At 38.2% G+C, this 22,967-nt stretch overlaps 2 protein-coding genes across 2 annotated transcripts; one reads left to right on the top strand and one right to left on the bottom strand.

Moving 5' to 3' along the window:
- Nucleotides 1-15,889: 15,889 nt before the first annotated feature.
- On the top strand, nt 15,890-17,544 carry LOC149408110 (uncharacterized). Its single transcript, XM_089616225.1, has 4 exons — nt 15,890-16,093; nt 16,286-16,356; nt 16,726-16,812; nt 17,217-17,544. The coding sequence occupies exons 1-4, from the start codon at nt 15,973-15,975 to the stop codon at nt 17,238-17,240; spliced, it is 303 nt and encodes a 100-aa protein (XP_089472351.1). The 5' UTR covers nt 15,890-15,972; the 3' UTR covers nt 17,241-17,544.
- A 157-nt stretch (nt 17,545-17,701) lies between these two features.
- Nucleotides 17,702-18,930, bottom strand: LOC149408111 (uncharacterized). Its single transcript, XM_089616224.1, has 2 exons — nt 18,670-18,930; nt 17,702-18,512 (listed from the first exon to the last, which is right to left on the bottom strand). Exons 1-2 carry the CDS (start codon nt 18,868-18,870, stop codon nt 17,802-17,804), a joined length of 912 nt encoding a protein of 303 aa, XP_089472350.1. The 5' UTR covers nt 18,871-18,930; the 3' UTR covers nt 17,702-17,801.
- Between the last annotated feature and the right edge of the window lie 4,037 nt (nt 18,931-22,967).

A 22,967-nucleotide genomic window follows, 5' to 3' on the forward strand; every position in this document is an offset into this window, starting at 1 on the left:
GCGGCGGCGCGTGTGATTCTCAACTTCCAATTTGTACATGACAAATTTCTCAATTGCCTCATCTTTGCTTTTAAGCAAATATACATAACAATATTTTGTACAATCGTCAATGAAAGTCAAAAAATATTTATTACCACCTCTCGTGGGCATGAACTTTAAATCACATAAATCGGTATGGATTAAGTCGAGAGATTCATTACTTCTTTCAACACTATGAAATGATGTTCTCGTTAGTTTTATTTCAACACAAATTTCACATTTATGATTTGAGTCAATATTAAACTTTGGTATACACTCCAAATTAATCAATTTTCTCAACCGTCATAATTTACATGACCTAGTCTACCATGCCATAAATTAGACGACTCAATCATATAAGCGGAATAATTATTTTTATTCATTTCTTTGGCCTTGATGGCCATTACAACCCGTTCCCACATACATTCCATTTTTAGAAAGTATAAGTTTTTGAGACTCTAAAACCATTCTAAATCCATGGTTATCCAGCACAGTCCCAGAAATAAGATTCTTCTGCATATCGGGCACGTAGAGAACTTTGGTGAGTTTCATCTCCTTCCCATATGTCATCTTCAAGAAGACTTCACCTTCTCCCTTGACTTCAGAGGTGGCAGAGTTTCCCATGAACAACTTTTCTCTATCTCCTAGCAACTCAATGGTGGAGAAGGAGTTCTTGTCAGCGCATATGTGGCGGGTTGCTCCAGCGTCCAGCCACAACTCCTTCGGGTTTGAGTCAATCATGTTGACGTCGGAGACAATAGTGATGAGGAGGTCATTATCATCCTCCACGACATTGGCCTCCTTATGCTTCTTTGGCTTTCTATAATCTGCAGCTCGGTGACCAACTTTGTCACAATTGTAGCATTTACCAACAATCGTTTGTTGGTACTTCTTCTTGAACATCCCTACCTTGACTCCAAGCTTGTGGGCGTGCTTCTTCCCCTTCGAGTTCTCGTCATGTTCGACGACATTGGCTCGCTCAGAGACGGTTCTCAGTCTCTTATCAGAGCCACAGTTGTCTTCCTCAATTCGGAGGCGAACAACCAAGTCTTCAAGACTCATCTCCTTCTGCTTGTGCTTGAGGTAGTTCTTGAACTCCTTCCATCCCGGTGGAAATTTCTCTATTACGGAGGCAACTTGGAAAGACTCGCTAATGGTCATTCCTTCGGCCTGAATCTCATGGAAATTGAGTTGAAGTTCTTGCATTCGACTCTTATGTTGGAATCGATCTAGGGTTTAAGAAAAAGTTTAACGCTTCATTAAGCGGCGGAATTTTAAAAATTTTCTTTTCAAGTAAAAACAGTTTTTTACTAACCTAGACAAAGAGCAAGTACATGTAATTAAAAACTATTATGAGCTAAGAAGTTTACTAACCTTTCTTGAAGCTTGAACTTTGAGAAGCTTTTGGAAAGTTGTAACGCTCGTCTCCCCTCGCAGCACGTCTCTCTTTCTTTCCTCGGCACCTCGAGCAACCACGAAAGTTTCTATCACTAAATCACTCGAAATAAAAGAATTAGTGAGTGGACACTTTTAAACACTACGACTTAAGAACGAGTCTTGAAGTCGCAGAGCTAAACACTAGGTCGAGTGAGGACCTAGGTGCCAAAACAAAAAATCGAAAATAAACTAGAGAGAGAGAGAAGAAGGGCGGCAACCACAAGTTCTAGAGAGAGAGGCTCTCAATCTCTAACTTATGTGGAATGAATAAAATGAGGGGAATGAGGGTCCTATTTATAGGAGAAGGGTTGGCCTTGAAAAGAAGTAGTTTCCTCTTATTTTCCAAGTCTTTATGAGCAACCCTTTATTTCCCATTCCTATCCAAGTCACGGCCACATAAGCCTTCATGACACCTTGGATTTGTTTCCTCTTTTATTTTTCTTCTCCCTTGACTTGTCTTGGCCGAAATTCCCATTGCCTTGAATAGGAAATTTGTTTCATCTTTTTCTTTTGGCAAGTATCTTCATACATTAATGCACAAAAGGAACTCTCTTTCTCTTTGGGTAGTGGGCGCCTATTATGCTCTAGAAAGGCATTCTAGAAGCTTTTCCATTTGTTCATGACAACATGAAAAAGGCCCATTAAGAATTTTCAATAAAATTCTTATGAAATGAAATTAATTCACAAGGCCCAATGATCAAGTCATGGCCGAGTGACATTAAGTCATCAAATGAACTTATCAAAAAATTTATTGACATTCATTTCATCTTTTGTCTCAAAAGACAAAAATACCCTTTTAACTATTTTCGTTCTTGTTTTGACTTAGCTTCCAGTTTAACTATTCCTATCGATGTGATTCGTGACAGTGACCTCATGGACCCAAATGAACAAAGCTTGAGCTAAACACTTGGACTCAAAAGTTCACAAACCTTTTCCAAGTTTAGCTTAATGCCAACTGACTCTACTAAAGAGTTGACACTGAAAATCTCTCGGTTCAAATGAATTTATTTTCTACTCAAGAATTCAACCTAATTATGATGAGCGGATCCACTGAATATTATCTATGTTTACCCTTCATGAATGTCATCAGCTAGTCGGGATTTACTAAATTACCATTTTACCCTTCTAGCTGTTATTTCCTCAACTCCATTGTCGCTTGTGAATAAGTTAGAAACAATGTATTGACGAGGAGCTAACAAGTCACATTGTTTCATCCAAAAGAGTCAGGACTCAATTTGGACACTGGCCAGTTCATTTATTCACACTCCAAGGAACAAAGCATGAGGTGACATACATTGCATTTCAGCAATCTTGTACATGAATTCCATATCTATGAGAACTTCACAAAGTTACTCATGACATTCTCACAACTTAGTACTTCACCAATAGGCCCTGTTCGGAATCACATAGTGAGTTCGAACTCTGACTTTCTCAAATGAGAATACTAAGCTGTGAAATGACATGTCTCATTTCAGGATTAAGGTAAGCATGATGCAATTCATACGTAGTGACTTCGAGACATAAGAGGTTAAATGGTTTGTTCTTATCTTGTCTCTAGAAGTGCACTGGTCAATTCAGTACCTTCGGAAGATACCTAGAAGAACTATAGAGTCTCCAACTCTCAATGCTTCATAACCAGACATCATAGATTCTTCTAACAATCATACTGAGGTCAATAGTCCTTTGACCCTTAGATTGCGAATATATCGTTTTAAGCAAACTACGAAGAGTTTGTTCATGCAAATCTACATTTGTCTCTTCGTAAGTTGTTTAGTGTGTTTATGGACTAAAAGACTAAGGTTTTATCATAAAGCTTCAGATAAGGAAGATTGCATGAACGTTTCAACTTATTAATGAATAAGCAATTACAAGCAAGAGTCTTCGTAAGACTATATGACATCAAATGTACATAAATACACACTACAACTCTTCTTGTGGGCACCATTGACAACAAACTCCCACTTGACTCAAAGAAGATGTGTGTAGTCGTTCATGCCTAATCCCTCTCGATGTTGGTCGAAGACCTTGTTCGCTAGGGCCTTGGTGAATGGATCTGCCAGAGATCTACTTCACCTCCACGTCTCCGCGCTGCGTGATCTCTCGAATCAAATGGTATTTCCTCTCAATATGCTTAGAGCGCTTATGGCTTCGAGGTTCCTTTGAGTCAGCGACAGCCCCACCATTATCACAATAAAGGGTCATGGGCTCGTTGACATTTGGAACAACTTCCAAATACTTAAGGAATTTTCTAAGCCATACATCCTCTTTGGATGCTTCACAAGCAGCCACATATTTTGCTTCCATTGTGGAGTCAGCAATGCAAGATTGCTTAATACTTCTCCACACAACAGCTCCACCATTAAGGATGAACACAGATCCCGAAGTGGATTTCCTGGAATCCTTATCCGCTTGAAAATCGGAGTCGGTATATCCCGTCATAGTCAGGTCAGTACCTGAGTATGTAAGCATCAAGTTCGTAGTTCTTCGAAGATACTTAAGAACATGCTTAACAGCAATCCAGTGCTCGGGTCCAAGGTTGGATTGGAAACGGCTAACTACGCCAACAGGGAAACAGATGTCAGGTCGAGTGCAAAGCATAGCATACATGAGGCTTCCTACAGCAGAGGCGTAAGGAATTTTCCTCATGTCTTCAATCTCTTGTGCAGTCTTGGGAGATTGGTCCTTAGAGAGTGAGACTCCATGCCTAAAGGGTGTTTGGCCCTTCTTGGAGTCTTGCATCGACAAGCGATCCATCACCTTATCAATATAAGATGCTTGAGAGAGCGACAGAGTCCGGTTCTTCCTATCTCGAAAGATTTGGATCCCCAGAATGTACGCGGCTTCTCCTAGATCCTTCATATCAAATTGCTTTGCCAGCCAGACCTTAACCTCAGATAACTTACCCACGTCATTATCAATGAGTAGTATATCATCGACATATAGTACAAGAAACACAAATTTACCTTCGTGTATTAACTTGTAAACACAAGGCTAATCTATTGACTGTTCAAAGCCAAAGCTCTTTACAGTTTCATCGAATCTAATATTCCATGACCAAGATGCTTGCTTTAATCCATAAATGGACTTAAGCAACTCACAAACCTTGGTCTCTTGACCTTCTTCCACGAAACCGTTTGGTTGAGCCATGTAAATGCGCTCGTCAAGATTGCCATTTAGAAAGGTTGTCTTGACATCCATTTGCCAGATCTCATAGTCGAGAGCTGCAGCTATGGATAGGAGTATGCGGATGGATTTAAGCATCGCGACTGGCGAGAAGGTTTCTTCATAGTCAATCCCTTCTTGTTGGGTATAACCCTTCGCCACAAGTCGTGCTTTGAACGTCTCGACGTTCCCATCAAGACTCATTTTCTTCTTGTATATCCAATTACACCCTACGGGTTTAATCCCTTCAGGAAGGTCTACAAGTTTCCAGACTTTGTTGGTATACATCGAGTGCATTTCAACTTTCATGGCGTCAAGCCAAAGGTTTGATTCAGAACAAGCCATCGCTTGGCTATAGGAAACATGATCATCCATGTCAGAGACGGCTACAAGAGAGTCTCCATAAGACATGTACCTGTCAGGCTTTTGAGTAGCCCTCCCACTACGTCTAAGTACTACTTGACAAGATTCTGATGAGTTAGGTTGTGTTTCAGTTGGGGTAAGAAAAGTTCTTACAGATGAGGTAGAAGCTTCCTCACCCAACTTTTCTTCAAGCACAATTTTGCTTCTAGGTTTCGCATCCTTCATAAAGTCCTCCTCGAGAAAACGAGCATTCGTGCTAACGAAAGTCTTATCGTCCTCGGGACTATAGAAAATGAAACCTTTAGTTTCCTTTGGATATCCCACAAACAGGCACAATTCTGACCTACTAGCCAACTTGCTTGTCTTTTGCCTTAGCACATGTGCAGGGTAACCCCAAATTCGGATGTGGCCCAAACTTACTTTACGGCCAGCCCATCTTTCATAAGGAGTACCAGGAACCGTTTTTAGACGGAACTTGGTTCAGAATGTAAGCGGCTGTTTCGAGGGTATATCCCCAAAAGGAAAGAGGGAGTGATGAGTAACTCATCATTGATCTAACCATCTCCATAAGAGTTCGGTTTCTTCTCGCTGACACTCCGTTTTGTTGAGGTGTGCCAGGTGCGGTAAGCTGAGAAGTGATACCTTCTTCTTTAAGAAAGTCATCGAACTCTCCAGACATATACTCACCACCTCGATCAGATCGAAGGGTTATTGATCACTTTGCCAGTTTGCTTTTCCACTGAAGCCCTAAAGACCTTAAATACGTTAAAGGTCTCGGATTTGTGTTTGAGCAAATAGACAAAACCATATCGCGAGTAATCATCGGTGAAGGTAACGAAGTATTCGTATCCTCCACGTGCCTGTTGGTTGAGTGGACCACATACATCAGAATGTACTAGTTCCAGCAACTCAGTGGCTCTTCGACCCTTATCGGAGAAAGGTCGCTTAGTCATTTTTCCTTCTATGCATGATCACAAGTAGGTAGTGAACCTATTGCAGAGGCTTGGAGTGGACCGTCCCTCACAAGTCTCTTAATCCTATCTAGACTGATATGACCAAGTCTTAAGTGCCAAAGGTATGTTGATTTTGTTAGATCGGAGGATTCAGAAAGTTTGATCCTCTTTGGCTCCCTAATTATATCATTATCTATTTCGGTGTCTAAAAGAGAAGGTTGAGTGGGATAGATGTAGAAAAGAGCATTCTTCATACATGCATTAGTGACAAAAGAATTATCAGGAAACGAAATACGAATTCCATTCTTTATGAACTTTAAACAATAATCTTGCTCACGAAGACGAGCAACGGATATTAAGTTCTTCCCAAAGGTAGGAACAAAATAAACATTATTCAAGTTTAAAGTGCGGTCTTCAAAAGACAGCGTCACGGATCCCACAGCCTTCGCAGACACCAGGCTCCCATCACCCCATTTGAAACAGAACTCGCCTTCCTCTAAGCTTTTGGTTTTCTTGAAACCATTCAAGGAACAACAAATATGGTTAGTAGCAGTGGAGTCAAGAATCCACATTGATACATTATCAGCTACTAAGCATGCTTCGGTAACTAGTACAATACTATGTTCCTTTGCTTTGAGATAGGCGGGACAGTTCTTTTTATCGGCCTTGTAAGGTCTCTTCTTAGTTCCAGAGGCGGAGGCTTTTTGCTCAGCAGCTTGTGCCTCTCCTTGATTCCTCTTTCTATTAGTGAGACCTACAGCAGTGTGAAGTTCCATCATAAGCTTGGTAACAGTGTACTCTAGCTTGTGTATGGAGTAGTTCATCTTGGAGGTATCAAGAGATGCGGGGAGAGTTTCTAAGATCATATCTATGACATTCTTCCCATCAATCTCAGATCCTAGGATTTCCATTTTAGTCAGATGACTAATGATCAATATCATAAAGTCTCCAACAGGAGTCCTAGCCTTCATCTGACAGTTCATAAACTGTCGGACTGCTTGTTGCCTTGTTTGACGCCTTTGCCCTCCAAACATCTCATGGAGATTGGTGAGCATGTCGGCGGCAGTCTCGATGTCATGATGTTGTTGTTGCAACACATTGTTCATTGATGCCAAGATATAGCACCTCACAATCTCATCGGATCGAAGCTAGTCCGCTAAGGCGTCATTGTCCTCTTGAGTCGAATCATCATTCGTTAGAGGCGGACACGGGGTGGTGAGTACCCATTTGTGCTTGGTAAGGATTATGTCGATGTTATGTTTCGAATCTACGTAGTTTCTGTTTTCGAGTTTGATCGAGGAAAGAAAGATTGAGAGATGGTTGAGAGACATATTGCCTATATAAGTTGAAACAAGTTTATGATTAGTCTTTGGTTTAGGATTTAAGTTTGTTTAAGACTTTGATAAAATCCAAAGGTGTTATAAACCAAACGATAATTTACTCCCTCAAGAGAAGGCCGCAAAAAATCTCCTTTTATAAGTAAATGACACATCATTAATGCTAAGCCAAGATGTCAATACATCAATTTTGACTAGCCACCTTGTAAATTGGTTTGATCACTCACATCCTTTCGCAGGGCCTCGAGGGAGGATTACTAGGGATTGAGCCTAAGTGTGCAACCAACCACTTAGTCCAAAAGGTCAACTTTGAAAAACAATCCCCCAAGGGGAGGCCTTGCCATCATCGTCTCACTCTCGGACGTAGCTCATTGAGCAATGATCAGAGCAAAGCGCCCTTGAGTACTCTCATTTAAGAGAGGGCCACAAGGGTGACTCTTAGTCCGGCGACACTTGCACTTTTCATTAGTGTTGGGGATCGTGGGTTACAAACAACAAGTATAACCCTCCCACTTAGTTTTTGGAGTTGGTTCATCGACTCTTATAAGTTCGGAAACAGATTTCCTAGTTAGAGAGCGACAGAGCGGACAACTAGAAGAGAATCCTAGATCGACATGTTCAGAGCAGTATTAGTGCATAAAGGCACAAGGTACATACTCGATTTTTCCTATTTTCTATTTCGGGAAAGTGCATGAGGGAAGTGTGAACTTCAACTCACTCGAACACTTGAAAGTTTGATATTACACATCTTTTTATTTTTCGGCTTGTCTATAAAGAGACCTCCCACTCAAATTTTCAAGAGCATATAGATTTTGAACATATGTGATATAGATATAGTTTTGAAAACATTTTGAAAACTTATTTGATTTGGATGACAAAATATTTTCAAGTTTGAAAGTGAAAACGGTTTTTCAAAATTCAAACTAGTTTTGTAAAAACTCAATTTCAATTAAACTTTTCAAAAATCAAAACATTTTAATCTTACACATCATGTTTTTAATCATATGAAAAACATTTTTGCTCAAGAAAATTTTCTCATTAGAGTTCTATAACTCATGGTAGTGGGGTTTGAAAATCCGGATTTCTAAAAAACTGGAGTTTCGGAACAGCCGTGCACCTCGGACTAAAATCGCCATATCTAGCGGCTCCGATGTCCTTTTAAGCCGAAACCGGTGGCATTGGACAGAGGACAGACAGAGCTTTAATTTGATTCAAGAATCATTAAATTTAGATTTCTGAGAAGAGAGCTATGCCACTTTTAATGCGGGTTTACTCCAGCTCGAAGAAAAAGAAATAATTAAAGCTTGGTCCTTTTTAGGTGCGAAAAAGAATCGAGTGTAACGGAACGTTTTATGAAGGTTGTTAAAGCTTTTATTTGTGTTTTATTAGCAAGGTAATAACATGATATAAAAGAAATAACAACAAGCATAAAACGATTCAAGTAAAAATAAGAAACTAGCAAGACAATATAACTAGTCACAAAATTTTACTCGAAATTTCTCAAACCTTTAAAACACGTTTTTCAATATAAAAAATTAAAAACTTTTAGAACTGATTCTAATGTGTTTTAAAAACATCCCAAAATCATAGAAAAACAACATGATTTTTAATTTAAAGGCAAGAGCAATAAATTAAAAAAAAATCTAAGATAACAATTCTAACTTGTCACAAAATTAGTAAACTTTCGAAAACGATTTTCAAGCTCATAATTTTAAATACATGTACATGCTAATCTTTGACCATAGCTCTGATAACATTTGTTGGAATCGATCTAGGGTTTAAGAAAACGTTTAACGCTTTATTAAGCGGCGGAATTTTAAAAATTTTCTTTTCAAGTAAAAAAAGTTTTTTTACTAACCTAGACAAAGAGCAAGTACATGTAATTAAAAACTATTATGAGCTAAGAAGTTTACTAACCTTTCTTGAAGCTTGAACTTTGAGAAGCTTTTGGAAAGTTGTAACGCTCGTCTCCCCTCGCAGCACGTCTCTCTTGCTTTCCTCGGCACCTCGAGCAACCACGAAAGTTTCTATCACTAAATCACTCGAAATAAAGGAATTAGTGAGTGGGCACTTTTAAACACTACGACTTAAGAACGAGTCTTGAAGTCGCAGAGCTAAACACTAGGTCGAGTGAGGACCTAGGTGCCAAAACAAAAAATCGAAAATAAACTAGAGAGAGAGAGAAGAGGGGCGGCAACCACAAGTTCTAGAGAGAGAGGCTCTCAATCTCTAACTTATGTGGAATGAATAAAATGAGGGGAATGAGGGTCCTATTTATAGGAGAATGGTTGGCCTTGAAAAGAAGTAGTTTCCTCTTATTTTCCAAGTCTTTATGAGCAACCCTTTATTTCCCATTCCTATCCAAGTCACACGGCCACATAAGCCTTCATGACACCTTGGATTTGTTTCCTCTTTTATTTTTCTTCTCCCTTGACTTGTCTTGGCCGAAATTCCCATTGCCTTGAATAGGAAATTTGTTTCCTCTTTTTCTTTTGGCAAGTATCTTCATACATTAATGCACAAAAGGAACTCTCTTTCTCTTTGGGTAGTGGGCGCCTATTATGCTCTAGAAAGGCCTTCTAGAAGCTTTTCCATTTGTTCATGACAACATGAAAAATGCCCATTAAGAATTTTCAATAAAATTCTTATGAAATGAAATTAATTCACAAGGCCCAATGATCAAGTCATGGCCGAGTGACATTAAGTCATCAAATGAACTTGTCAAAAAATTTATTGACATTCATTTCATCCTTTGTCTCAAAAGACAAAAATACCCTTTTAACTATTTTCGTTCTTGTTTTGACTTAGCTTCCAGTTTAACTATTCCTATCGATGTGATTCGTGACAGTGACCTCATGGACCCAAATGAACAAAGCTTGAGCTAAACACTTGGACTCAAAAGTTCACAAACCTTTTCCAAGTTTAGCTTAATGCCAACTGACTCCACTAAAGAGTTGACACTGAAAATCTCTCGGTTCAAATGAATTTATTTTCTACTCAAGAATTCGACCTAATTATGATGAGCGGATCCACTGAATATTATCTATGTTTACCCTTCATGAATGTCATCAGCTAGTCGGGATTTACTAAATTACCATTTTACCCTTCTAGCTGTTATTTCCTCAACTCCTTTGTCGTTTGTGAATAAGTTAGAAACAATGTATTGACGAGGAGCTAACAAGTCACATTGTTTCATCCAAAAGAGTCAGGACTCAATTTGGACACTGACCAGTTCATTTATTCACACTTCAAGGAACAAAGCATGAGGTGACATACATTGCATTTCAGCAATCTTGTACATGAATTCCATATCTATGAGAACTTCACAAAGTTACTCATGACATTCTCACAACTTAGTACTTCACCAATAGGCCCTGTTCGGAATCACATAGTGAGTCCGAACTCTGACTTTCTCAAATGAGAATACTAAGCTGTGAAATGGCATGTCTCATTTCAGGATTAAGGTAAGCATGATGCAATTCATACGTAGTGACTTCGAGACATAAGAGGTTAAATGGTTTGTTCTTATCTTGTCTCTAGAAGTGCACTGGTCAATTCAGTACCTTCGGAAGATACCTAGAAGAACTATAGAGTCTCCAACACTCAATGCCTCATAACCAGACATCATAGATTCTTCTAACAATCATACTGAGGTCAATAGTCCTTTGACCCTTAGATTGTGAATATATCGTTTTAAGCAAACTACGAAGAGTTTGTTCATGCAAATCTACATTTGTCTCTTCGTAAGTTGTTTAGTTTGTTTATGGACTAAAAGACTAAGGTTTTATCATAAAGCTTCAGACAAGGAAGATTGAATGAACGTTTCAACTTATTAATGAATAAGCAATTACAAGCAAGAGTCTTCGTAAGACTATATGACATCAAATGTACATAAATACACACTACAACTCTTCTTGTGGGCACCATTGACAACATCTTAACGGTCTTCCTGTCCACCATTTTGTACTCGAGGAAGCGGCCCACAATGTACTTTTTAGACTCGCATCCTCGGTTTTGTACTTTTGATCCAACGAATCTCAAACCTCTTTAGATGAGGCTTTTGAGCTATACACGTTGTATAAAGAGTCGGCGAGACAATTTAACACGTGGTTTCAACATAGGTAGTCGAATTCGTTCCACCCCACATAGGCCCGAAGCATTTATGGATCGACTTCATCCTCTCGAGGAGTGGCCGGAGGATCTTCGATAAAAAACCAAGCAAGTCATATGGTCGTCAAGAAGAAGACCATTTTTTGTTGCCAACGTGTGAAGTTAAGCCCGTCAAACTTCCTCGGCCTCTCTGTCGGCATCACCGTGGGAGACCCTCGAGTCACACCCATGTTTTGAGCATTTAAGCCTAAACCCACCATCGGTTGAACGAAACCCGCGGGTCCGTTCCCGGCCGTAGCCACCATCGAGCCTTGTCCCAAAGTCACAGGGATTTGGCCAATGTTGATCAAGTTCGTCGGGGTGTTCACCGTGGAGGGATTCTCGGTGAGGCTCCCCTCAACATTCACGTTCGTCGTGTCGTTCACATTACTCATATTTCTACAAAAGAAATCAACAAAAATTAGTAACCTTTAAAAACCAAATCCGGAAAAGAAACAAAATTGAAAAATATTCCCTTCCTTACAAGCTGTCTATAACGTTGATAAAAAGCTTCAAGATTGTTAGCAATATTACAAATAATATTGACAGGAAAATAAAGACAGAAGCAAGGAAATAAAATGTAGAACAAAAATCGGAAATAGTAACAAGAAGGAAGAAGTCGGCAAGGAAAGAGTTGAGGTCCGTTGGACAGTTTCCTTGAAGCTTTTTATCGCACTCCTCAGGTGCAAGATTACTTGGGCGACAACCTCCCAGGATACAACGACGAACAAGACACACAAATGCACCTCTTAGTGTATCGACGATGAACTAGAACCTGTGTCGAAAACTATCACCAAGACAAACAGAAGAAAAATATTTATGGGGAAGAAGGAAGCTCGGGAGCAGTGGGAGATTGTGGTTTTCAGTGTGTTTGAAATGAGAGAAAGCTCAGCCTTTTATAGGCACAACAGCTCAAAACGGTACACTAATTGCTCCATAACTCGTGATAGAGGAAAGGTTACAAAACGCTCAGCCTTAATGCACGATTACAAACCGTCCAAGCTTTAATGCATGGTTACAAGTTTAATTCGTAACATAACACACGAGTTATTTGAGGAATAGGCCCAAAGCCCAAGACTGAGACTGAGACATTCTCGAAACCCGAAACCCGAGCTTGAGCCCGGCCCGGCCGGTCCAGCTCGGCTCGGCGGCGGCGCGCGTGTGTGCGCGCGCGCATGAGGTTTTAAGAGATAACCTACTCACACTCTCCTCTCTTGTACTTGCTTTACCACTAAAGAAAGATGAGAGTGTATATACACTACACAACATACTTACCCAACCCATGTGGGACTCTTGATTTTCACTTCACTTACACATAACAAATGTGTTCTTTTAAAATACTTTGAGCATCAATTTATCATTCATTCTAGGTCCGATTTTGGAAAATAAATATTCAATCTTATACCCCTTGGTATAAGGAATACATAGCACTTGGAATTATTCAATTCCGATGAGTGGACCCCACTCAAGTTGTTGTCACAAATCAACCATTATATTGATATTAAATACCAAGTATTCCAACAGAGTTTGGGTCCTAAAAAGTGATCCAATTTTTTTTATTAGGGCTAAGATACGTACAAGATAATCTTCACCACACACGCATGTGCCGCCGCTGCATAATCGGGCGGTTGGGCAGAGACGTGCTGAGTTGGTGACCGAGTGATTCTTTAAATTTTTTATTTCATTTTTTTTCATCCAAATTATTTATTTATTAATTAATTCAGAAAGTTTTTTTTTTGTACGTTTGGAAGCAACCAAAATTAATGGTGCAAATATGTTACTAGTGCATTCATGATGAACGTTTTATGTCGTGTAACCTTTGAGCATTAAGGTGCATTCATGGCTGAGAAACATAATGGAAGAAAGTCTCTAACTGGTCTTGCATAGCGCATAAGTATAACACTTGACAATAAGCAATCCTCTCTATACCCCTCAAGTTTTTCTCTTTTCTTTGTCATCGTGTGGTAGATTCAAGCCGTGGTTCTAGTTTTCCAGAAATGATCGTTGTCTTGCACTACTCATCTAGTCGTTGTATCTTGAAAGCCTTTCTCTTATCAAATCTAGAATACATGGGGGAGCGATAAAAGTTTCAATAAAAAAGTCAAACAAGCATCGCTAACCCCTTTCTTGTCGAACTTCGTTCATATCGATTAATTAGATTTACCTGATTTTATATAATTGTCTATTTTGTAATTATTTTTCATAGTTTTTCTTTCTTTTCAATATTATTTGTCTATTGTTTATATTTATTAGGTTTCAAAAATTATTTATTTAATTATATTTTTAAATGACCTATATTGCGTTTCAATCCTCATGATTAATGAAAAATCGACCACTCGATGAAAAATTATAGAAAATGAAAAAAAAATGTGCTGACAAAAAGTGTTGCTTTCTATAGAAAATCGACATGCACGTGGAAAACTGCATGAAAAAACTGTTGCATAATATATTAAATATATGTATATATACACACACAAATATATATCGTTCAATTTTTAAACTTTCAAAATGCGATAATTAAGTTATAATAATATATTTTGATGTTGGACTTCGTCCTCCATTAATATGCAATTGTTTTGGCCCAAGTTGGAGTCAATTTAGTCCGAGCCCATGAAACTAATCCGTGAAGGAATCGAGCTCGACATAGCTTATGGTCAGCTCGATGTCTCGAGAACAACTAGTTTAGCCGAGCTGGATTTGATAAAGGTCAGCTAGGCCTCGCATTCGTCAGCTTTCAACCGTCTCCTCGAAGACCGAGAAAACACATACTAATTGTATCACAAAATCTTCAAACGTTCCATCTATATCGGGTCAAAGGTGGCACGTGACCTCCAGGAAACCGACAAGATCCGGATTCAATGCGTGACGTGGCCCTAGAAGATCGAACCTCTCCAACCACCTCCTACATCTATAAATACGAGATCAAGGAGCATATTTTCGCACGTTACATTCAGACTGCCAACCTTATTATAGTCTTATGTTCTCAAGCTCGCTGTTTTATAGCTTTTGTTCATTTACCTCACTGTTCGCCATCGTTCGTATTCAATAAAAAGGCCTAGAGCCACCTTTTCTTTTGTTAATTTAATCCCAGTCTTTTAATTCGTTATTATTTTGGAATTAGATTTAGTACTCTCGACTCTCGTTACAAAATTCTGAGGCTCACACTACAAATATGAATCGACTCTTTTTCATCACAAATAGTTGAGACTGCTTTGAAGTGATTTTTCACGTCAACAATATCTTTACATTAGATACATAGTATGTTTTGATTTGTATGCTTTTATTTTTGAAGATCTATTTGCCATCGTTTGGTCCGAATGGGATTTATGTTAGATTTATGTTTGTGTTGGCCTAAGGCTCTCTTTTTAGGTGTGTTGATCTTTATTATTTGAGTTTTCTCATCAACTATAGAATATAGTTACTGTCGAAGAGATGTTGTGCTTGATTATTTTTCTGCATTTTTGGCCTTCCATTAAATCTATGGGTCATAGTTGATTTTGAGATCAAATTTAACTTTTATTGTTTTTTATGCTATAATAGTTTGCGTTTTAGTGTTTGTACTCACTTTTATCTGATGAGATTATTTTAATAGAAAAAATAAGAGCAAATAAATTTATGCAAATTTGATCGATGAAAGAACGGCTGAAAACAGTTCGGTTGTGGTCCATTTTATAAATTAGAATCGAATTTTTAGTTTTAAAACTATTGGAGCAATAGACGAATCGAATTAGTCCAAAATCAAAAATCGATTATCCAAATTTTTTCTTAACCAAATTATAAAAATTGATATCTAGTTTGAAACCCGACTTTGAAAAGCGGTTATCCAATTTTGAAACTGGGCTATCCAATTTCATGGCCGGTTATCTAGTTCAACTCAATTTATTTTCTTCAATTTTGAACAAATTTAGAAATAAAAAAATAAAAAATTGGTTATTCGGCGTCAAAACTAATTATCAAGTTGAAATCAGTTATTCGGATTTGAAATCGGTTACCGGATTTCAAAACTAGTCATCCGGTTTATAAAAAATAAATCTGTTAAATAGGTGAAAACCAAAAACAATATAGTTTTATAAATCGGTTCCAATTATTCGAATTGAATTTTGAGTTTGCTGAGGTAACACCAAATTTTAATTTTTGACAAATTCAATTATCGGTTTAATCAATTTTTGTTAAGTTTTGTACACCCCTGATTTGAAGAATGATATTTTTATATATGCCCTTTCAATTCTCAATTGGTCCTTCTCAATTCGAGTCTCTCAAATGACAAATGGAAAAGTTGTTTTTGGAAAAAAAAAATTTCCCTTTTCCTTTTCTTTTCAAACATATGGGCCGTTCACTTTAATTTGGCTCACTTTGGCCCGGTCCGAATTGAGTGATTAGAGTTGCTAGTTCTAAAACAAAAAATTAAAAAAATTATATAAGGAATGAATAAAACGGCACCGTTTAAAATGACTAAATCTTCTCTCCTCCATCTTTTTAAGTAAAATGCATTCATCTCTCGTTTAGTCGCCTCTGTCTCTCTATTTCTCTCCGTCAGAAACAAGTTCAAAGCCATGGCCACATTAGCAGCGGCTGCAGCGCGCCGAGCCGCAACCCTAACCAGACTCTCGACGCCAAACGGCTCTTTCCAAGCCGCTAACCTTGTTCATCGGCGCGGTCTCGCCGGCTCCTCTGGTAAAAGAAAAGAAAAAAAATTTCCTGCCGATCTGCTTTGCGAACTATCAAATTGTCATATTGTTTTTGTTTCTTTCGAATCTCGCGTAGAAAACTTGAATAAATCCGATTTTTATTTGTGCTTTTGTTTTTCCTAAATCTTTTGTCACGCATAAGCTATTACGAATTTTGACAAAATTGAGGATTTCGTAGATCACCATGGACCTCCTAAGGTTAACGTATGGGAAGACCCGATGAGTCCCTCTAAATGGAAGGAAGAGCATGTAAGTTCTGATTTCTTTTTCTCAAAATGTATTTTGATGATTGTTTCACGGTTTTGACATAAATAGGACTAGTGTATTGAGCTGTTTTGCCCCTAGGTTTAGTTATAGACCCTAGGTTTTCAGTTTGGAAACTGTGTCGATTTAGTCGATGTTTAAGAACTATCAATTGCAGTTTTGGCTCGTTGCTGGTTAAGAATTGTGCTTCGAATCCATGAGGTTAAGTCGATGATTATATTGCAAATGTTAATTCATAGTTTGTAGTATTTAAGCTGTATAATGTGGAAATTTCCGGTGGTTTTGGATAGCTTTCAGATCTGTGTTTTTATCTATGGCTTGTAAAAAATTGTGCTGATCTTTGTACTATTGCAGTTTGTGATTGTCTCTTTATCCGGCTGGGGATTGCTCATCTATGGAGGTTATAAGTTCTTCACCGGAGGCAAAAGCAAGAAGGAAGAGGTACATCGCGTTTAAAGATTATATGTTTTCTATGATGTGTTTTTTGCTGGGTTTTGGGATAAATGATCTGTTTCGAAAAAGAAATATCTCATTAAAAAAAAAAAAAAAAAAATAGTCTGATTTTGATCTCATCTCAGTATACTTTTCATTTAGTATTCTTTTTAGCTGAATATAGAGATATGACCTACTGTAATAAGTTTGAATTTATATTCAGTCACTAAGAATCATAGGCTGGGATAGATGGTTTATAATTTTGAGTTGAAACCCTACTCCAAGTTTTTAAGCTCACCTTTTTTTTTTTACTCAACTCTACACAAGTTCGTCGTTAGAGATATACTTGGGTTCCATTATATTATTTAATTTTGTCAGCTAAAGCTCCTTTTTTTATATTTTTTTTATTATAGGTGGTGGCTGAAGCACCGCAGTAAGATCTCAATTGTGTATGATGCCAGAGAACTTCTTGATAATAATGATGTTTTGCTTTGGACTTTATATGTCTTGGAATACATTTAGTTGTTGGAGAACAACTTTTGAGAGTTAAATATTGAATCCTTGCAGAATTGTGCATCGACGTATTTGAGGTTATTTTGATTTCATCTGAAGAGACTGTGTCTCCCTTCTGTTTTGTTTATTTGTAGTTTTCCCCTTCTTTTTTTGTCTTTAGATACACAACTAAACCTTCAATATATCAATAAACAAGTTCCAAGGAAAGACCACATTTATCTTCTATAACCTTGTTTCTTCTTACATATGGTCCTCTTGGAAAAAGGTAAGATCTCTTGCTTATCTTGGTAGCTGTTTGTTCTTGATATAATTTCAAACGAACAAAATGAACATGTACAGAGGCAATAATGAATATATCTTCTTCAAGGCACGCACACACAAAAAAAAAAAAAAGAAAAAAAAAAGAACAACTTGTTGATCTTCTTTGGCTTCTGATTTTCCATTCTGTGCTTTATGGTCTCTTATGTTTCCTCTTCTGATTTCAATCACAGCCTTGTTTTCATAATCCTAGAATTTACGGAAACTTTAACCTCTTTTGTTTTCCTTTGATGTACTTGATGATCGTAGTCAGTCTCTCTTTCAGAAGCTGCAACTTTGTTCTTTCCATTGCCATCCAAACTCCTATTCTTCCATCTTTTTTCCTTGACGCTGCCAGCAAAATCTTGTCTCCCTCTAGTTGGAATATTCATAACCCTGTATTTATCATCGCTCGGGATTTTAATTTTCATTCCACTTTTAGAAGTCCGACGATCTTTGTTTCTGTGTTTTACGACACGGTGAGAGCGTTCTTCATTTGGTCTGGTCTCATCTTTGGCTTCATTTTCATTAACAGTTTCACCTTTCACATCTCGGAACTTCTCTACTTGTGTCTCATTGGTACCCGCAACATTTGAACTCGCTGACTGAAGTAGCCGTTGTTTCAGCTCCTTGATCTTGGCTTCCTTTTGCTTCATGCTATGGAACAGTGCCGCGATTCGAGGATCGTTTTCCTTTTCGCTGGCAAGCCGATCTCTCTCTAGCTTAATTGTTCTGAACTCGATGTCCAGAGTATTCAGTTCGTCCTTGAGAGTGTTGACGGTGGATTTGGTCTCCAAAAGCCTCCTATCAAGCTCCATCTTATGGTTTCTGAGAGTAAATATCTTGGCTTTCATTTCTTCATACTTTCTTGTCACTTCTTGACTGTACTCTTTTTCCTTCTGCGGTGCAAGACCAGACAAAGGAAGTAAAAATATTACAACGTCGGGTTTTTGAATGCTAATGAGCATGAACAGTCCCCCAAAAAAAGTTGACAAATTTATCGCTTGGAGGAGAAATAAGCCGTAATACGCAAGGCATTGAAAAGAGATTATTTACCTGAAAGAGGAGTTGAAGAGAAACGAGGTCTTGGTCTTTTTGTTTGAGGATGAGAGTGAAGATTCTTCTTTCTCTGAGTTTGTGAAGAATTAAAGCCCCAAGCAGTGCTGCTCCGAATGCCAAGAGCAACATGGTTCCGTACGATCTTCCTCTGCAACCATTACTCGTGTTGCTGCTTCCATTGTTCCCTTTAACACCCATCTCTCTCTCTCTCTCTCTCTCTCTCTCTCTCTCTTATGAACCAAGAAATATATCTATGTTATCTTTGAAAAAAAAACAAAAAGCGCTTTGTTGGGTTATTAAAGTGTGTTTGAGTTTGTTAATTTTGTCATGTGAAAATGACCATACAACTACCACTTTTTAATCTCTCTCGCTCATGCTCATGAAGTGCGGACTTTACAAAGCACTTCACTCGTCATATACTTACTTGGTATAAGTAACCATGGGAAAGGCGCTGAATTTGTTCACAATTTACCAAACTATCCCTATTTTATATAAGTTAGATGTGGACACCAGTGTCTTGATATATACATAACGTTCTCATTGGAATTTGAAGCAAAGGAGTTCAGGAATTGTCAACTCTTGACACATGACTTGGTATTTTTAATTTTTACACTGAGAAAACGGAGGATACTTTGAACTTACAAACTACGAAATCTTCACATGGTATTCTCGTGATTAGTAATGCATGTTAATACTATAATCGCGCAAGTAATTCCCATAAGATATGGTTCAATTTATGGAACAAACGATGGTAGTTATTCACTCTATTGTTCATAATACCTATTTTGAAATATTGAATCCAATATTATTATGCCTTTTTAAGTTTCTACTTAAGAGATATAATGCGCAAGCGCAACACATTTATCTATACATAAATAAATAAAAACACTCCACACATGCATCTCAAAAGCAAACACGATCAATTTTTTTTGTTGTCGAGAAAAATGCCTCGTTAAAACATCTAAGAAGCAAACTAGGGCGGCGCAAAAAAACCAGTAAAACCGTAAACCGGACCGGACCGTTGGTCCGGTTCTAAACGGTTTAAAATTTCATTGGTCCGGTTTGAACTTTTAAATGGTCCGGTCCGGTCTAAAAATTTTAAACTGCGGTTTAGACCGGACCGGTTAGTATTTAAATAAAAAATTATTAAAAAAAATATGTCTAAATCGGTCCGGTCTAGAACGGTCCAAAACGGTCTAAAAGAGAACCGAACCGAATATTATGTAAGAAAATACAAATAAAAATAGGTTAAAATAAAACAGCCCGGTTTAAAATAGTCTAACGGTCCAAAACGGTCCGATAAAAAACGGTCTAAACGGTCTAAAACGGTTTAACACGGTTTAAACCGGACCGGACCGTTTTAACCGGTTTGGTCCGGTCCGTTTTTTTTTTCTTATTTGGTCCGGTCCGGTTTAATTTGTTTTAAAACCGTTTAAACCGGTTCGGTTTGATTTTTTGACCGGTTTTAGACTGGACCGGACCGTGCACACCCCTAAAGCAAACTCAATGGAGAAATTCCCCGTGAAAAAGAGTGCCTAAACATATCATTAGATAATGGCTTCTGCGTCAACAAGGTGACGGACATAATCAAGAACGCCCGACTACCATATTACATTCAAATTACAAGCATTCCCATATTTGGCTAAAGTATGAGCCACTTCATTGGACTCTCTATGGTAATGATTAAAAAAAAAAAAAAAAATCACATCCCTTATGCTCTTCAAAATTTCGCTGATAGCTAAGCCAATGGAAAGAGTCTTTGACATTTTGGCATTGAATCTTGTCAATAATCCCCTTGCAGTTAGACTCCATGATAATGTTATGAAACATCCAAGTTTTTGCACTGCTAGAGATAATAGGAGATAACTAAAGATTCGGCGGTTTTGGGAGAGAAGGAGCCTTGCTCAGACCAGGCCGCCGAAGCTTTGTGTGGCCGATTCGTCACGAACAACGAATTTAAACCCCACAATCCCATTTTCTGAGTCAATGACATTGGCCTTGAGCTTCGCGAAGAGCGTTCCATTTTTGCATGGTCTTGTCGATGTGGTTTGTGACCGAAGAAGGCCGCTTTTCCAGCTGATTGGCAGCTTTAAATATAGTGAGGAAATCAAGCGCCCGATTGATGGTGAGGTCCGCGAGAGCTCGATAGCATCATGACATTTTTTGTTTCGCCTTTGCCAATTTTTCCATAGGAAAATGGCTACCAGTTCAAGAATCAAGCGCGACAGGTCTGCAAGAATTTCAATGGAAAAAAATATCGAAAGAAGGCCAATCACCAGATACATTACCGAGAGAGAAGGGGCATGCTTTGTGGATTTTACACAAAGCGAACAGCCCCAAAGTGCATGGAAAGTGTTTCCCACATAGTGCTCGCAGAAAGGGCAGAAAGTGTTATTCTTCATGCCCGGGCTTCTAAGGTTCACGGTTTTCACGATCCAATCATATAGAGCTTTCTAGAAAAAGGTTTGGACTTTCGGGGGCAGATTCAAGTTCCATATTTTTCAACAACCCGGGCCTCCAGTACTAGATAATAGGGTGGCGTAGAAAACCAGTGAAACTGCAAACCGGACCGGACCACTGGTTTTTAGAACAACGGTGCAGTTTTAAACAGTTTAAATTTTTAGCTTTCATGTTTGTACTTTAAAACGGTTCGGTCCGGTCTAAAAATTTTAAACCGCGATCCGGTTTGTATTTAAAACGGTTCAAAAGTCAAGCAGACCGGTTACAATTTTAGAAAAATACAAATAAAAAATATGTTAAACTAAAACGGTCCAGTTTAAAATGGTCTTACGATCTATAACGATTCAAAATGGTCTAAAACGGTTTAAACTAGACCACACCGTTTTAACCAGTTTGGTCTGTTTTTTTTTTCTTATTCGGTCCGGTCAGGTTTAATTTTTTTAAAACTGTTTAGACTGGTCCGGTTTGATTTTTTGACCGGATTTAGACCAGACCCGACCGGACCGTGCAGCATACCCCTGAGTGGATGAAGCATTTCGTTGGTCCGCTTCTCTCGTGGCAAACCAATATCCACTCTTGACCGTGTAGAGACCAAATTTGAAATAGAAAGGATGTCCCCGGCTTCCATGGGGTTGAAGACTTGATTGACCGGTGAGATGTCCCATTTTTCGTTCCCATCTTTCAAATCAAGACCCCAACATCAACGGGGAGTACCCAAGAAGTGTTGGAATTGATCTAGGGTTAAGAAAAGATTTAACGCTTCGACCAAGCGGCGGAATTTAAAAAATTTCTTACAAACAACTAAAACGTTTTTACTAACCTAGACAAAGAGCAAGTACATATAAATTAAAACTATAAACGAGCATTATACGTTTACTAACCTTTGAGAAGCTTGAACGTTGAGAAGCCTTAGGATGCTTGAAACGTTCGTCTCCCCTCGGAGTACGTCTCTCTTCTTTCATCGGGAACTCGAGCAACCACGAAAGTTTCTATCACTAGAATCATTCGAGAAAGAAATGAATTAGTGTGTGGGCACTTTTAAACACGACGACTCGAGAACTAGTCTCAAAGTTGAAGAGCTAAAACACTAGGTCAAATGTGGACCTAGGTTCCAAAACAAAAACGAAAAGAACTTAGAGAGAGAAGTTCTCAATCTCTAAAACTTTGGAATGAATGAAATGAGAGGAATAAGGCCTCTATTTATAGGAGAGGTTTTACCTTCAACAAGGTAGTTTCCTCTTCTATTGAATATCACATATTCATGAGCAAAATTACCTTATTTCCCATTCCCTAGTTGGACGTGTGACATGTCTTCTAGAAGCAAGATTGTTTCCTCTTTTTGCTTCCCTTCACCTTGCCTTGGCCGCCCAAATACTTTCCCTCCTTGAGGAAATTTGTTTCCTCTTTTTCTTTTGGCAAGTATCTTCATACATTAATGCACACAATTATCTCTCTTTTTCTTTGGTATGGACGAGTGAGGCTTCTAGAATGGGCTTCTAGATTTTTCTTCATTTGTTCATGACAACATAAGAAAAGCCCATTAAGAATTTTCAAGTAAAGTTCTATGAAATTAAATTAATGCTCAAGGCTCAATAATCTCTTCATGGTCGAGTGGTTTAAGTTTCATTTGTCATCATATAACAATGTCAAAAAATTTATTGACATTCATTTCGTCCTATGTCCAAAAAGACAAAAATACCCTTTAGACAATTTTCGTAAAACTTGTCTCGTTCTTGATTTGACTTAGCTTCTAGTTTAACTATTCCTACTCGATATGATTTGTGATAGTAACCTCATGGATCCAAATGAACAAAGCTTGAGCAAAAATACTTGGA

This window comes from Urtica dioica, chromosome 1 (genome assembly GCF_054948205.1).
Source record: "Urtica dioica subsp. dioica isolate 48M chromosome 1, U.dioica_male_clone48M_v1_H2, whole genome shotgun sequence".
Classification (NCBI taxonomy): domain Eukaryota; kingdom Viridiplantae; phylum Streptophyta; class Magnoliopsida; order Rosales; family Urticaceae; genus Urtica; species Urtica dioica.